The sequence below is a fragment of the Indicator indicator genome, chromosome 3 (genome assembly GCF_027791375.1).
Source record: "Indicator indicator isolate 239-I01 chromosome 3, UM_Iind_1.1, whole genome shotgun sequence".
Lineage (NCBI taxonomy): Eukaryota > Metazoa > Chordata > Aves > Piciformes > Indicatoridae > Indicator > Indicator indicator.
Genome location: NC_072012.1, coordinates 41,793,897 through 41,811,883, shown reverse-complemented (window position 1 = coordinate 41,811,883; position 17,987 = coordinate 41,793,897). Strand labels below are relative to the sequence as shown.

Here is a 17,987-nt window from a genome sequence, read left to right as displayed (position 1 = left end):
CCTCAGGGAGAGAGTCCAGCACAGAGACTCAAAAATGATGACGGGAGCAGAACGTCTTCCTTACGAGGAGAGACTGAGGGAGCTGGGGCTCTTTAGCTTGGAGAGGAGGAGACTGAGGGGTGACCTCATTCATGTAAAGGGTGAGTGCCAAGAGGATGGGGTCAGGCTCTGCTCGGTGATGCCCAATGACAGGACAAGGGACAATGTTGGAAGTTGAGGCATAGGAAGTTCCATGGAAACATGAGGAAATTTTTTTTTCAGTGTGAGGATGCTGGAACAGTGGAAAAGGCTGCTCAGGGGGGACGTGGAGTCTCCCTCTCCAGAGATATTCAAAACCTTCCTGGGTGTGTTCCTGTGTGATCTGCTCTAGGTGATCCTGCTCTGGCAGGGGCGTTGTTCTAGATGATCTTTCAAGGTCCCTTCCACCCCCTAGCATTCTGTGATTCTGTGATGTCTCTTCAGTATTCAGTCCTGGCTTACTCCTCGTTGGTATGCTGGGCTGTGGGCAGAGGTTTTGTATCTTCGCTCTGCCACCTACCCTGAGGGGCTGCTGTTCACAGACAGATAGGTTGAGTTTCTCTCTTTCACCCTGCTGCTACTGTTTTTCTTTATGTGTTTGAACTTTCTACTGTGTGTTTGCTGCCAGCCTTGCAGCACAGCAAGTGATTCTGGCATCAGCAGAGTTCAAGAAGGAGCTGTATTAGATTCAACTTTGCTTAGTGGTGCAAGTCCCACTGGGTTTTGAGCTGTGTTGGGTAAGTGAGAAAGAAAAATTTGATTTTAATGAGAGATGACTTGGCACCAGTGTCATAACAGGTGCAGCATGAGAATCCAGGAATGAAAGAGTTAATTCATATTCTGCTCAGAGGTAGCTGGGAAAGAGCATATGCTGAATGTGATTTTTTAAAAATTTTATTGCTGGTGTTCTTATTTACAGTGACAAATAATATTTTTCCCTTTAGCTTTGAGTACTTCATAAACCTAGAACTGATGATGAATATGCAGTTTACCCTCCAAAGGGATTGGAATCAGTGCAGGAAGGCAGAGCTTGGTGTGGTTCATAGCACACTGTGACCTCCACTGTGATTATTAATCAGTCACGCTTTCAGGCGCACTTCTACTATCCTAGAAACAGCATTTGCTTCCTTCCCTCTCTTTTTCCATGATAAATGTGATATCTGAACCCCTGGGAAACAGTGTGGATGTGTGACTTCTGCCAAAGGCTGCTGAGCTCTGTTTGCACTGAATTCATGCTTAAAAGAGTTTAGAAAACTCCTCAGTGTGTTTTAATTTGAGTCCTGGTGTTTGGTTATGCACAGCCCGGTGTGGAAACTTACCCAGTGTTTAATAAGATCTCATCAGTCTCCTGGAGAGCAAGATTGGCAGTTCTGGGGAAAGTAGTCTGGTCACAAGTGTGGAAATCACGAGTGGAATTGCAGGGTGTGTGTGAGGTTGCCTTTTCAGCATGTGGTGTTCTGTTAGAAAGCAATTTACTCAGAGGAAAGAGATTGATTTGAAGGAATAGAAGGAGGTTTGGGACTTTGAATAGGCTACTGGCTAATTCTATATTAGAGCAGTCTGCCTTTCACAGGCTTGTGGTAATGTTGTACATGAACAAAACAAAAGAGATGCTCTTGAATTGCTTTGAGTTTCTTAAGAACATAATAGGAGATAAATGTGCAACCATACCGGAGCAGTGTAGATTTTTCTGCTTACAAAGTAAGTATTTTAGTTTCAGGCATTAGAAACCAACAATAATTTGATTCAAGTGATTAAATTGCCAGCTTTTCTAGTATAAGTGATTTGAAATAGGCATCAGTGTCCTGTTGACCTATCAGCAGAACCATGACCATCGTGCAGAGCCGTTTCTTAACCTGCTCCCTAGGGATCTTCTACAGAGAATGAAAAGTGAGAGTAGGTTTAATTTTATACCCCTTGCCACTCTCTGCACAACTCTAATCCTTAAGCGCTACAGCCTACATTCCTGAACTTATCTTTTTGGCAGGTGGAGGGGTATTTTGTCTTTGGAGGAGGTTACTGGGAAATAAGTCATGTGGTACCTTGTACTTGAACCACCACAGTATCTTGCTGTCACAGGGAAAACATCACTGAGCAAGATGAGGGGAGCTACATGTAGTTTCCCTTGGTGCAGTAAATCAAGCCTTTTCATTACCCAAAGATTGACAGGAGAGACTAGTTAATCTGCCCTGCTTGAGTCCATGTTCCTAAACTACTCATGTCTTCCTAACAGGATTTCTCTGTGGGAAGATAGGTATTTGTGCTGCAGGTGTATTCAATTCTGTTATCTCCTTATGGCTTGCGGACAGAATCCAAAAACTTCACAACACAGAGAGGACCCTGTTGGCCATGACTGGCCCCAAATACACTAGTGGAACAGCTCTGTTCAGCAAAACTTGTATAGCTGCATGGATTCATCCTTCTTGCCTGTTCTGGAGTCTGCTGTGGTTATGAACACTAGTGGTGCCTTGAGAGAAATGTGCTGAATGGAGATGTTGATTTCTCCTGGTACTTACTAGTGTGGAGGAATGCTAGCAGACTAGGGAGGGAGGTTATACTGATGTGACTTAAGAGTTGTCAGCAAGGCACTTAGAAAAATTGAAATCTCCTTTAATTAACACAAAAATGTTGTTTGGGTTTTTTTGTTGTTTGGTTGGGGTTTTTTAAGTCTTAAGATAAATACTTATTTCTGTGTATTTTTGTTTTCAGGATGAATAAGAGATATTTGCAGAAAGCAACAAAGGGAAAACTGCTAATAATAATATTTGTTGTAACGCTGTGGGGGAAATTAGCATCTGGGGCAAATCATCATAAAGGTAAGAAATTCTGTTTTGTCCTATTTTACTGTTACGTCTGGGACCTCTGTCAGCCAATTCAGAAGTGTCTACTCTGTGTGACCTTTTTTCCTCATGTGTATTTGCGTCTCCTGGTATTGGTTCATTAATGAGTTCCAAAGGAGGAGACTTTTCAGTGAATAGACTTTTATTAATTTATTGAGAATTTAAGTATTTCAGTCCTGTTTTCAGTATTCTCTCACTGTGGGTAGTTTTGTGGAGATGGTAAAAAAAAAAAAGATATTAAAGTAAAAAAGTCAAATAATGAATACTACTTGTCTCATAAAAACAGATACCTAAGACAGCACATATGTGTGCTATAAATTGATTCCTTGCAAATTAACATTGGAAAGAAACAATTTTTAGTAATGTGTATGATGGTACTGTATGCAGTTCTCTCAAAGGTTAACTTCATGGATAGTGTGTGCTGAATATGATTGTTTAATCACCAGAAAAACAGTTGCTTTGCAGTGTTGTCTTTCATCTGTGCTTAATTCTTAGCACCAGACCAGAAATTTGAGTAGCTTGAGAATGTGAGATTTGTTTCCTCAAAATGTATACACACCAGCAGAAGCTGTCAGTTTTAATGAAGCTTGTAAAAATCTCTTTTGTGTGTGTGTGTGTCTCTGCATGTGTTTCTGTAGCCCCCTAATGCAGGGAACAAGCTTTCTGGATTTTTGTACTGATTTCTTATAGGTGGATATAACTTGAAACATGTTCTCATGATCTACAGTATATCTTCAGATGGTGTCTGTGGGCTGTTCATGTATTTATTCAAGATCAGAACAAACTCCAATAACTTGGGCAAAGTAAGGGTGGAACATGAACATTTCTGAGAGCTTAGGAGTTAAATACTGGAGAAGGATACCAATACTACCAGTCAGTTCGTCTCTCTGTCACAGAATCACAGAATGTTAGGGGTTGGAAGGGATCTTGAAAGCTCATCGAGTCCAACCCCCTTGCCAGAGCAGGATCACCTAGAGCAGATCACACAGGAACACATCATATGCATTTCATTGTGTTGCTTCTGGTAGGATTTCATGAGCAGGTATTTTATATATCTAGTTGCAAGTTATTTTTCTGCTGGGTAAAGATATCTTTCTTCAAAATGCCTCACTGATTAAGGACTTCAGGATGCAGAGACTCCTTCCACAAAATCTTTTGAGAGTTGTCATTCAGCTGCAGACAAAACCAGATTCTTATATGGTACTGCAGGCCACCAATGATGGGCATTGCACCAGACAGGAACTGTGCTGTCACCCTTTGCTCAGCCTTTGTTCCTCCTCTGAACAAAAATATGGATTTCTGCAGTGGCTTGCTAGTTTAGTTGTGTATTAGAAAAGAGCCAAGACATCCCAGCCTGGATTCAGAGTTCCTTTCTCTTTGATCATCTATCTTTAAAAATCAAAAGGCCCATCTCCAGTTCATTTTGGTTCCATCCACAGAAGCTCATCAGTCCAATTCAAACTTTGCCAAAGCATCCTTGTTATGGGTTTTGAAAAAAATGATGAGTAAAACCTGTCACCAAGTATTTAATGAAAACAAATTATAGTTGTAATGACTGTTTGGGGAATTATGGCTTCATAATTGAGAATCAAATGATCCCCCACCAATTGTAGCTTTCCAGATGTATTAATACATGAGAAATACCAGCAGAGCTGTACCCTTAATTATCTGGACATTACTTGGTGTTTGAGCCCTGGTCTTAAAGCAAAAGTAACTTGAAAATGTTTGAATTTGATGATTTTAGATACAAAAATATGTGTGAGCCCCCTGAAAAAACAGGTCATTAGCTGCAGGGACTTCTTTACATTTCTGCAAGTTAACAGAAAAACTTTAGTTATTTTAAGTTGTAATTTTCCCTCCTTTAGCAAAATAGGTGAAGTCTTATAGGGAAAATAAGAGGCAGCAGCATGATGCGAGTGTTTAATTTAGAAGAGCAAATATTATACATGTTCAGATTCTTTTGGAAAGAGAACATATTCAAAAGGATCTGGGCTTGTGGATTTAGAGCTGCAAAAATCAGCTGTGTTCACTGTATACAGGAGATTATTTTAAAAAGCACAAATCAGAGCTACACAGCTCAGCTACCATTGCTTCCCAAAGAAACTAAGAGTTTAGCTTCTCAGTGTGTCCAAGGAAATCTTCCTGCCCTACTCTTACAGCAGAAATGGAGCTAAGGTACAGTTTAAGAAAACCTGACACCGTTCACCTTTGCATGGAGTTTCCAAATACTGAGAAATGTGAATTTCTTCAGTGATAATTATTCCCAGCATCATTAATCTTAATTTATAGAAATCCTTATTAACCTACTGACACAACAAACATTAATGATGTTGAAGGAGCCCTTACAATTTCAATGATCGATAATCTACATTTGAAAAAAAATCTTTACTTTCCTATTGACTTAGTTATATTATGCATCAGTTGCACCAGCTCTTAAACCCATCTCTTTTTTCTGAAGGCTATTGTAAAAGAAAGGAAAAACAAAAAGCAGGAAAGATCATCAATGTGTGAAAAATTGTTTAATGAGCATTCTTCTCTCTAGACAGACTTCAGCAGGGATATAAACAGCTGACTTTTGACAGGCTGTCTCTAGGCTTGTCGTGCTTATTTCAAGGATGTGATACAAATGAGAAATCCCAAATCAGCAGCAAGGAAAACAGGGGCTGAGGCAGGGTGTGGGGAACCAGATTCTGAAGTCCAGTTGAGCGGCCACCTGGGTTACAACCCAGGATTTCAGATTAGAGCTTTTCAGCGTCAGGTGCATGGACATCAAGTCCATCCTTCTTTTTCTTGAGAAGATTAGTTTGAAGACACATCTGCTCCCTTTATCTTGGCTGATTGTTAAAGTTTCATCAGTTTGAACAGAAAGTCCAAGAGCTAAAATAGGTGAACACTCACAGCATTTAAAGCAAAACACAAAGCTCACTTTTTTTGCTGCACACAGGATTTTGAGATCTCCTGTGTAGTTCCTGGATGTGCATATGTAGTTATAGTCCATTTATCCTGTCCTCTGAAATGAAATGGAACTCTGCTCTTCTTCATTTTGCTGGGGACCCAAATACTATGCTGATATGTGCTGTACCAGGACATATAAACATGTGAGTCAACCTGCACTGCCAGATCCCTTTCTGCTGCAGTATCTGTGTATGAGAAGACAAGTACAGAGTGGTATATCAATCTCCAAAAGGATGTTGTCAAAGTTATGAGTCTAAAAACTGATATACCTTGAGGGTGGCTGAAAAAAATCCATAAAAGTATTCTATTATAAGACTGTTCTTGATCCTCCTACTCATTGCTAGCCTTTGGAAAACAAATAAACCTGGGCAAACATATAGTGTTAAGTGACAGATATGGCAGGCAGGCATCAGTTCAGCATCGCTGCCTGTTTGCTATTTCTGTCACAGGGAACATGAATTGATTTGGTGACCATTGTGTCACACTCCATGTTAAAGGTTTCAAGTGCTGGACTGGTCCTTTTGAGAAAGAAATATATTGATAGCCCTTTACAAGCACTCCTTCATGGATGAGAGGCTACTATGAGAGTTTCTACCCTAAAACTAAAAACTCAAAATTCATAGTTCTTTGATCTTTTCTGTGATTACTAAGTTTTAAAAAAATTATTTTATTTTATTTTATTTTTTTTTTTTAACATTGATAGTCGGTAAGGTAATCAAAATAAATTAAAGGTGCTTTTGAATCTGAGCATATAATATTCCTCAAAATACAAACCAGTAAACTTTATATTAGATATCTAATCCCCAGACAAAATAAAAAGCTACTTAAAATGATTAATGCTTGCTTTCTAGAAGGGATTTTCAATGAAACCTGAAAACACGGCAGGTAGATTTTTGGCTATTAGCTGAAACAGCATGATAATTTATTTTCTTTTGAAAATTTCTCTCAGAAGCTGAATTTGTTAATTTGATGTCTATCATATAGTTAAACTAAACTCTTTTATCATTTGGGATGCAGAATTACTGTTCCTACTTCTCTGTGAATTTGCACTAAGTTAGAAGTCTGAGGGAATGTCTGTCAGACAAGGAGAAAATGAATCTGTTTCTCCTTGGAGAGGAGTGCCTGTTCTGAAGCCCACCTGAATGAAACAGCCACTGATCCTCTAGAGCTGCCAGTCAGATTACCCTTCCTGGATAAACCTGCCCTTCTCAGCTGCCTTACTGGGGCAGAAACATCGCGGGCATCAGTGTTGTCCTGTAGGATATAGCCTGTGCCACACAGAGTCTGGGAATGGCTGTGACTATGCAAACCTACCCAGTGGTAGCAGTGGCACATTTTCAGGTTGTATTGTTGTGTTTATCCATGCCTAGACTTTCAACAGTGGTCATCATCTTTGCTGTTCACTGGGTCTCTGTCCTTTTGTTTTGTGGAAAGAGTACAAATAAAATGTACAGAACAGTCCTGCAAAGTGTCTGAAATTTTAAGTCTTTGTGTAACAGAGTTTAGGAATGCAGTTTAATTGCAATCATTGTCCTTGAGTACCTTATTTTCTTTGTATAATTTCCGTTTGCTCTGGAAGAGTTCTTAAGTCATACATCTAGATTTGTCACGTTTTCTCTCAGAAAAATGAATCAAAGGAATAAAAAATCAATCAAATTAATCAAAATCCTTGAAGAGAATGTGTATCTTTGAGAACGTTTTTTAGGGGAAGAAATATCACAGTAATGAACAAATGTAATCCAATGTGATACTGTAGGCCAGTATGAGCAGTAGTATCCCTGGTTCTGGAGAGTGAGTGCAAGGACTCATAGCCCTTGCAGACAGATGAGGTGGTGTGACTTTGTTCTTTTGGCTTCTAGCATTCAGCTGGGCTCTCTCAGCAAGTGGAGTAATGCTAACGCTGCACTGAATAAGCATGTGACAGGCTCCTGGCTCTGCCTGACCCTCCAGGCTGTGGAGTTGATTTATTCTGAAGAGAGATAATATAGCACTTTGTTGAAAGCTATGGTAATGGCCTGTGTGCTTTATCTCAATGCCTTCATGACTGTTTCATGCACGAGGGGTGAAATTCACTGCTGAGTTAGGACAACTGTTTAGATGACTTAACAGGTGATTTATTTTGTGTTCGTTGTTCTTTTTTATCACTAGGGCACTGCAAAGGTACTGGGGGCATGCTGGTGAATCTTGCACAGTGCCTTCTGAACTTACAGTGTTGTGAATTGTGCCTTAAGGATACTACTCATACTCTGATCCTTGCAATTGGTTTTCTCCTAGACACACTTCCTCCTTACAGTTATCCACTGACCAATATTCATCTAGTCATCTATATGTAACTCTGTCCTGTAATAGGTCACTTCAAGTTCAGATGTCAGTATATAAAGTCCAATACTGCCTTGCACTCCCTGGATTCCTAGAACAAAACTTTATTCTCAGAGGTGTTGTGTATTACCAATTTAGGTAAATGTACCTTGAAATTTAGTGAAGATGATGCCTAAGCTGGAGATGGTCCTGAGCACCAATGATTTGTTTTGCTTATTTATCTTCCTGATTGGCTGATTTCTGTATGTTTAAATCTGAAGCAGCAGAGCAGAAGGCATCATTTTTCTTGTGCTGACTGCTTGCTATAGACCAAGTGAAACTGTTTTGAGTGGGCTGGGAGAAAACCTCCAAAGCGCATAGGTGGTCGGTAGTAAAGGAGAGAAACTAGCTTACAGGAAGCCTACAGCAGGAACAGACTGGAGGACAGCTGAGAAAATTGATGAAGAGATGAACACCTAGCCTTTGGAGGTGATGGAAAGAAAGGCACTTAAAGAGGCAGCTGTGATTCTGCTGAGGGATTCTCTATGAGGGCAGACTGGGAAAAAGAAATTTTCCACGTGGGACAGACTTGTTTACAAGATCTTTTACCTCTGTTCAGCTTTACTAAGAACCACTGACTTTCCTGTTTTAAAATATGCTTTATATGAAAAATCATATAAAAAGTTTTTGACCATTATATCAACTGGAACATTGCACAGTATATGTAACTGATTCTAGCACTGGCAATCACACTGTGATACATACGGTCATTCAGAAGGGCTAGTGAAGGGCTGTATCAGTCCTTTACTCATGTCTTCTTATTGTATTAAGTCTACAGGTTACTAACAACAATGTTCAGAAGCTTGTGTCAATACATACAACCTATTGCAGTTAAATAATGCTGTTTAGGTGACCTTATTCAGAAGGATTAGAGAGCTGCCTTTGATTTTGATGTCTGAGATCTATGTTCCTAATATTTAGAGTCTTAGTGCCTAGGGAAGAATAACCCTAACAAATACATTTTAGACCTCTGAAGTACTCAAACCTTCATCTTTCTGTAGAAGTGCCTTTGTCATGATAGTGTTAGTACCGTAAGTGCAGAGGACAGAAACTAGATAAAAGACATCCCTTCTTCCAGCTAAGTAACCACTAGGTAACTGCATGCTCCCTCTTGTTCTCCTTTCTTCCTGAAGAAGTCCTCTTAGAAGTAATGGCCTTCTTTGGAAACATAAGATATGTGGTTTGAACCTCTGAGCTGAAGATAGCTCAGAACGATGTTCTGGGCTCTGATGTAAAGGGTAAGCAGCAGCAGTACCATTTTTTCCTCAGTTTGTGGGTTTTTGAAGTGCATGTACCATAACATTTAATGAAGGTAAATTCTATGGGCATCTTCTGGATGTGTGGGCCTGTTAAAGGATGTAAGAGTTGTTCATCATACTCCCATGGTTTTCACTGAAATGATGCAGGAGAATACTGTCTAATATTTAGTTGAGGGAAGTTGCAGCCATGCAGATGTGTGTGGGTGCCTGAGGAGCTATCAGGTGAGGTTGGACAATGTGGGGGTCTGTCAGAATATTAGATGGAGGCATCCACTCATCTGTGGCAGAACTGCTTGTCTTGCTTCATCAAAATCTTTTGCTCTATTTGCTAAATGTCTCTTGTGGAAGTTTGCCACAGTGGTAGATTCTCTGAAAAGAGAATGCTTGGTGTGCAGCTTTCACTAATTTAATTCTGAGTGTAATTAATGTTTAAATATAGAAACAAAGGAAGATGATAGTTATTTTAGCAGACATGGGGAAGAAATATATTAGATGTTCTTATCTAGCTTGGGCATTAATTGGAAGTTTCATTTATATCAGGATCAGAACTTGATCCCAAAATTGCCATTTGCTTGAAGATAATGTAGAGGAGTCAGTCAAACACTTTCATACCAGTATCTGGCACTGCAATCTAAAATGTTAATGCAATATCTATTAGAATTCTGTAGATAACATTCCTTGGCCTTCTGCCAGAGTATAAAGGAAAATATTTTTCTTTGATTGCCAACACGCCAGCAGTTCTGATGGTTCACTGGAACATGGGTGCAGAAATCATTGCAATAGCAGTCATGCCTATTTCTTCTCTGTGCTTCCAGCTCCATTACAGCGAAAGGCTGCTTTAATTTTTTTCCCCCCATTCCCACTGCCTCATTGGTGACTAAACATGGCTGTCCTTGAGGCAGCCATGGAGAGAGAAGTTGCAGAGTCATAATGAGATATCATGTATTTTCCAGTAGACTGAACACTCATAAACATATCTGTTTACGTTTGGCAAGTATTGTGGTTTCTTGATGTTTTCTAAACAAAGTAAAAGGGAAGTGCTTAGCAGTCCTTTATTTTGGGCATGATCTTGTAATCATAATGTCAAATTTTTAATAACTTTCTATGAGTGACTATCTAGGATTGTTTCCTTATATACATTCAGATTTTATGTTGTGGTGGAAAGTAGATGCTTGTGCAAAAGGTTATGTTCTTGTAAAAGTTACACAGTGAATTTTACACTTAGAAATGCCAAACATTTTCACATTTTGTTGGGTGATAGGTTGGACTAGATGATCTTGAAGGTCTTTTCCAATCTGGTTAATTCTGTGATTCTGTGATTTCCAGCTTTTTTGTTTATGAGTAATGTTATCTTCCCTTGGATAGCTGGCTCACCAGTCAGCTGTTCTTTTAGCTATTTTCTGATTTTTTGTTTGTTTATTTTTGGTTTTGTTTGTTTGTTTTTGTTTTGTTAGAAAAATATTGTAAGGTGCTAGGACTGGAAAAACACCAAGAGTATGCTTACTATGTTGTTACTTCTTCTGATCATCAGTAAATGTTGACATTTCCTTAATACTGGAATCAGGTCCTCTTTTTCAGTTCTATAGTTCTCAATTTGATATCAGTCCTATTGATTTGTTATGTATGCTAGGTAATGCATTCTGCTAGATGCCTTTATTCTTCTAGTAACATAAGGTACTTGTATTTGCATGCCACAGTTTTAACTAATCCCATAAAAATAGTATGAAAGAAATTGCTAGCTCCCCAGATAGCCATCTTTACTAAATTATTCTTGGCTTAATAATCCCACTGTCTTGGATCTTTGATTTCTCTTGATCATATTCTTGATCAGCATTTTCCTTGTTTCATTAACTTAAGTGCCCAATTAATGTAGCATATAGTAGTATATTTTTGTTTGCTTAAACATATAGTAGTATATTCTTGTGAGCATTATTTTCTGGGCTTATGGCTATATTCTGAATTTTTAATTTACATAAATGTACATCCTACCATAGATAATGTCTTAAATAAACTTTCCCTCGGAGTAGAAAAGGAAAGCAATGGGTGTTAGATGCAGCTGTGATCAGGGAGGAAGAGACCTGGAGGCTCTTATACACTAGGAAGCAGGATGCTGTGCCACAGTGAGCCAGTGGGGTTGCCTGTGCCCACACCCCTCTCCCTTTCTGGAAACTTTTTTACTCATTGACTATATTGGTTAAACTTTCTTTAAAGAGAATCCTTCCAGTAGAGACAGGTAGTATAAGAATCTTAAATGGGGAAATGATTACAAAATTTTAGTGGCAGACAACAGTGAGTCTACACAAATAAAACCTTTTAAAGAAATTCCATTCTCTGACTATTTACATAAATGGTTATTGCTGATAACAAGAGTCTACTCACTAACTCCAGAAGTATGGATCCTTAGGTGCAGGGAAGCTCTAAATGTGCCTTCTAGTTGAAGTTTCCAGCCTTAGAATTCAACATTCATTGTAGAAGAACTGTCTCCAAGTCCTCTTTGTTTTGGAGCTCTGATGGTAGGATTATCTTTAGGAATACTGGAAAGTCATGACTTCTGCAAAGTGTATTTCCAAGACCCTGAAACCAGCATTTGTTTTGTGGAGAAACCAAGCAGATTTTTGTCCACTGATATGAAAGCTTTGATCTTTCCTTTTTTCCTCAGAGAGAAGTGCTTATAGAATTGTATTAATGTCTGGGACTATTAAACAAGAATATCAATGAAAAGAAAATGTGAATAATTGACAATTTTCCTTACATTATATTTTCTCCAAAGTCAGCATGTTAAGATTGTCTCAGTTTTACAGGTCAAACATAAAGGGTCGATATTGCATTATAATTAGTTTGATCCTTAACAGTACCCAGATATGTAAAATTACTGTATTGGCAGGATTAGGGCAAATTCTATCTTCAAAGTCTCAGATACAGAGGCCATATATCCCAGAGCTGGTCCTAGGGTTTTCTGCACTGTCCCTCATGCTTTCCCAGTATACATTTTATGCATCCAACATACATTCCTTGCATGCAGTGATGCTGCATATATATGCTGGTATCTACTGCATATCCCTGTTATTCAACTCAGGGGATTTCAGATACGCAGGCTGGGAAGCTTCTGCCTGTCTACAGCATTCAGAGACATGTTAATCTTTCATCTGCATTAATTTTCTGCTGCTGTTGTCTAAAGACTATGAACTTGTGCCTTGACACTCTTCACTGAATTTACTCTATAGCAGTGTTAAGTGATTGCTTGTACAATGTCATATTTTACAACAGCTGTCATTGTATGTTCGGAAACAGTCAGCTGTTCTGGGGAATAGCAGGAGAAAAATCCCTTGTATATTCTTGGATTTCAATTTACAGTTCCTTTCCAAACAGCAACAACAACAACAACAACAAAGTTAGTTCTACTCTTTTCAGGGCTGAAGGGAATTTACCATTTTAAGGCTTACTGGGACAGCCATCCACTGGAGTAGACATCTGTAAAAGAGTCTCATCTTCTCAGCATATCAAAGAATTGATCTCAGCCCAAGCTGCACAAACCAACAGCTCCAAAGCAGCAAAGCCTGGGTCTGTATGCATGCATATGTGCATGCATATGCATGCAGAGTTTTGAGAGACTTGGATGAAAGAGAAAAATGCAAGGTCATCACTGATGAAATAGCTTATGTGGACTATTTTAGTGTTTTTAAAGCTTATCATTTATTTATAGGAGCTTCACAAATTACTAAGTGCTTTACAAGCATAACTGAAAACTCAGGGAATTTTCTGCAACATTCAGTTTTAGGCTGTCTTAGGTTCTCAGAAGCACCTTTGGAGTTCATTATTTTCACAAAGTGGTAACTTAAGGTCTCATTCTAAGCATCAATGACAGAATCACAGAATTGTCAGGGTTGGAAGGGACCCCAAGGATCATCCAGTTTCAACCCCCCCTCCATTGGCAGGGACACCTCATGCTAGATCAGGTTGCTCAGAGCCACATCCAGCCTGGCCTTAAAAACTTCCAGGGATGGGACTTCCATCACTTCCCTGGGCAACCTGTTTCAGTGTCTCACCACCCTCATGGTGAAGAACTTCCTAACATCTAATCTAAATCTCCCTTCCTCTAGCTTGGATCCATTTCCCCTAGTCCTATCACTACCTGACACCCTATAAAGTCCTTCATCAGCTTTCTTGTAGGCCCCCTTTGGGGAGTGGGGGAGGGAGTCTTCTCCAAACTGAACAATCCCAACTCTCTCAGCCTGTACTCATAGGAGAGGTGATCCAGCCCTCTGATCATCCTTGTGGCCCTTCTCTGAATACTTCTCTAAATTCATATACCAAAGTTTCCAACCTATTCGAAACCTTCTGGAGCTTTTGGAAAACTTCATAGCAGGAGGACTCAGTTTGGATATTCTTGTATCTGCCTGTCTTGTATCAGGATCATAATGTCTGAATAAAATTGTTAATATTTTATTTCTGCTGTTCAAATGAAGTCTCATATAGCTGTTCAGAAGACAATGAAATCTGGTCTATGACAAATTCATTTATATCTGGATAACATTGTGCAAATACCATTCTGTTGGGTTATAAAAGGTTTAATTGTAAAATTTAAATTTGGTGTTTGCTTTGTTTCTCCTTGTTGAGCTAAACTACATAGGAAATCATGAAAAATTCTTGAAATTTTCAGAGCAATAATATGGAAATTTTGACCTTCCAATTAAAATGTGAAAGTAGCATATAACTCTGGCCAAGAAAAACCCACTTCTCCAAATAGATGGAAGTACAGCCATGGCATATGTACTGAAGAATGGAGGCTAGCTTGGGGGGGTTAGATGACAGAAAGCTGGGAAATCATAAAAGAGCAGTCTGCTTTGTGCAGCTCTCTTTCACCAGGCTGAGCAAGAATTCTGTCTGTAGTGATGAGGAGGCTGAGGCAGGAGCTGCCAAGTCTGTCTTGTTCTTTTTTTCCCCATAGATTTGTATAACTCTTGTACTCAAATTGTTCTCAAGTAAATGCAGCAAATGGAATTCTTTCTTTGCAAAATACTTCTGGCTTCAATATCGAGTCCTTGAATGACTGAAGTATGAAGCTGAATGCGTGGGTTTGTTCTGGGTGAATGAAGAGCTGTGGAAAGGATATGCCTGAGAAAAGTGTTTTGTTAAGACCAACACAAATCCTGGGTGTATTTTTCCCATTGTATTTTTAGGTGCAAGTTATTAGAATTGCTTTGGCTGAATTCATGTTGCAGGACAGTGTGTAGGAGACTGACTGACTTGCTGGGAAGGTCAGGATTGTTCTTGATCCAGAATTTGAACCCAAAACTGTGTATGTCTGTGATGAGAGAGATGCAGGAATGAAGCACTTAAGCCTGTAATTCTGTCTCAGTGAAAAGGATGCATCGTAGAAAAGACTGAAATCATAACTGGATTCCTTCAGTGAGCTAGAAGACTAAATAAATCCAAAGTTAGGTTTTAAAAGGATGACAGCAGAAAGTATTGTACCTAAGAACAAACAAATAATTTTGTTTTAAAGGAAAATACTTATTTAAAGCTTTACTCAGTTTTGTTATGTGATGTAAACTTAAAAGTGATTAAAAAAAAAAAAAAGAAAGGATTACTGGTGCTAAACTTTCATCTAAGATGCATTGGCATGTGTCAGATTAACTATGGAAATTTTGTGAAATGGAACCCAGAAGGTGTGCTAACTGCTAGACACCGCAGAGTGGAAAGTAAATATATTTCCAGTGAGTGAATACTGAGAAAACAAGCATCTGGAAGAAATGGGAATTTTGGATTCTTAATTGCATCATTCACCCCAGAACATCTGCCAAAGATATTAAGAGCAAATATAAATGTATCTGAGAGAAGATGTAAGTTTAAATAAAGAAGGAAGAGGAGTAATATGGTGCCATCTTATTACACTGCTGCCCACTGTGCATATGAATGCTGTGTAAATCTCTCTTCCCCTTCTCGTTTTGGTTCAAAAACACCCTGGGAGCATGAAAATACTGTTTACATGCCTATGTTTACCTTTTCAGAACATGGGAAAATTCAGAAAATCTCATTTAGAATAAGTAAATAAACCATATTTTTGCATATTTTTTCTCTCATTATAGCAATACATAGTGTACTAGAAGGCTGAGTTGAAGAAGATGAAGGGCATCCTGCAGATTATGCTCTGGAAGCATCTGAGAAAAGAATTAACCCCGCATCCTACTTATGCCACTCATGTTCATAAGTGTAGTTTAGATCACAAAGGCTTCTTTAATCTTTGCTGTTACACCAGCCTGGGAAACGGCTCTTTGGGAATTGCAGGAATTAAGTCCAGTCTGGCTCTCTGCCTAATGTTAGGGAAGAAAATGGGGTGAAATGGGATGTAAACAGCTAAAATGTGAGGTATTAGGAGGATCCCTGTTAAACCAGTGTGAGGACAGGGCTCACAGTCTTATCTCATGCCTTGCTTGACTTTTCTCTTTTTGCTCTGCACCATTAGAAGTATTTTTCAGCTAAGGAATTTAAGGACATTACATATTTCCCACCCTCTGTCACAACGTTATTCTCATTACATTTTCTTTGGTTTACTCTGACAAATAGCTTATGTAAAGGAAAAGGACTGAAGAAAAGAGCTTAGGTACCAGAGAGGAGTTAGGTATAGTGTATTTCACAAATACAAAGTAAAAACTTCATGTTAGAGAAAAAAGAATTTCTAAAGTGGTGTAATTTTTAAATTTTATTAAAAAAAAGAAAAATATACCAGAAACACTGCATATAATTGCCTGTAAAAACGTGTGGCAGCTTAGACTGGGTGCCTCCTGTTACTGCCACATAAAGTTATACCTCTGGTGTCCCAAGTGTCAAACCCAGTAAGGTGGACACAGGAATCAGAGTATTTCTACTCATAAATCCTACACCCTATAAATCCATCTGCCAAGTCATTCCCTTCCTCTTTCTTCCTTCTCTGCTCCTGTGGGAGATGCTCCCTATCAGGTGATGGTGGGGGAGTATCTCAAGGCCTCTTGGGCTTGTCTAGGCTTAATGCCAGGAGGAGAAAAGGGGGGCAGTCTCAGACCTGGCCAGCCTGAGACTAGCCTAGCAGTAGCAGGGGAAAAAGAGCCCTGGGGGTTTTGGGTATACCCTCAGGTGGGGAGAAGGGAAGACCTGGGAGGTCTTTGGGTGTTGCATAAGGGACTCTGTACACTTTGGGATCTCTTTGCCACTATGCTTGTAGCTTTGTAGTTTCACCAATTACTTTTCCATTTAAACTTTCCATCACTCTTCAATCCATTTGTGTGAGTGTCATTTTTTTTGTCCTTCTTGGGGCAAGAGAGGATCTGTCTGGCTTCAAACCAGCACAAAATGCCATTTTCTAGAACAGCTATTATTTAGTTACAGTTCAGAAAATGTTCAGAATCATCGAGTCATAGAATGGTCTGGGTTGAAAGGTAATCTGAAGGTCATCCAGTCCAACCACCCACTGCAGTCAGCAGGGCCATCCTCAACTAGATCAGACTGCCCAGAGCCCTGTCGAGCCTCACTTTGAATACCTCCAGGAATGGGGCCCCAACATCAATCAGCTATTTTTGGAAATAGCCAAACAAAAACATTTTAATTATTTTGGCTGAAGACCTCCATAAATAGATTACCAATGTTTTATGTTCATGGTACAAGCATTTAGAACTTGAGTTTTAGAGCTGAAAGTCAGAGCAAAACTAAATTAGTCTGAATGGTATATAGAAATCATACTCTAATTTTTTTGCAGTCCGTGTGATTTATTTTATTGTGGGTAACATTTTATCCTTGGTGTGTTTTCACCTTTCTAAAATAAACAATAACAACCTGTTGAATAAATTTGCTGAAACAAATACCATTGTCAAGTCTAGTTCTTGCTTCTGTTTTCAAATATACTTCAGTCTAATGAGTATTTTTTTTTCACCTGGATATTACAGAATCACAGAATTGTCAGGGTTGGAAGGGACCTCAGGGATCATCTAGTTCCAACCCCCTTGCCATGGGCAGGGACACCTCACACTAGATCAGGTTGCCCAGAGCCACATCCAGCTTGGCCTTAAAAACATCCAGGGATGGGGCTTCCACCACTGCCCTGGACAACCTGTTCCAGTGTCTCACCACCCTCATGGTGGATAACTTTTTCCTAATATCCAATCTGAATCTCTGATATGCTCTAATTGTGTGAAGAACTCACATAAAACTATTGCACTAAACACTGATAAAGTAAAAAACAGCACAGATGCACAAAAAAAAACAAACCCAAAAGTCTCACTTCTCATACTGATTTTGGCTGCCAGAAAAGCTTTAATAAAAATCTGTTATATTGTCCAAACAGATCTGTATATGTGATTACAAACTACTGTGCTATTCTTCTGGGTGCTAGAAATGTAACAGTCTGCACTTAAACAGCATTATGACACACACTAAAAATATGAAAAAATGCCAAATTATGTCCTATCCTAATACAGACATTGTAGGAGATAAGTGTTAAACTATAAAGTATCAGTCAATTTTTCATAAAAATGATCATTACAGGGTTACAACTTCAATTGTTTTAAAGAAAGTTTTTATGGTT

At 39.0% G+C, this 17,987-nt stretch overlaps 1 protein-coding gene across 1 annotated transcript in view; it reads left to right on the top strand.

Annotated features, from left to right (window-relative positions):
- Positions 1 to 2,725: 2,725 nt before the first annotated feature.
- The window catches only part of TAFA2 (TAFA chemokine like family member 2), a 35,588-nt gene continuing 20,326 nt past the window's right edge, over positions 2,726 to 17,987 (top strand). The window contains exon 1 of the mRNA XM_054399988.1: positions 2,726 to 2,834. Coding sequence (XP_054255963.1) covers positions 2,729 to 2,834 — 106 coding nt within the window. The 5' untranslated portion in view covers positions 2,726 to 2,728. The remainder of the gene's footprint in view (positions 2,835 to 17,987) is intronic.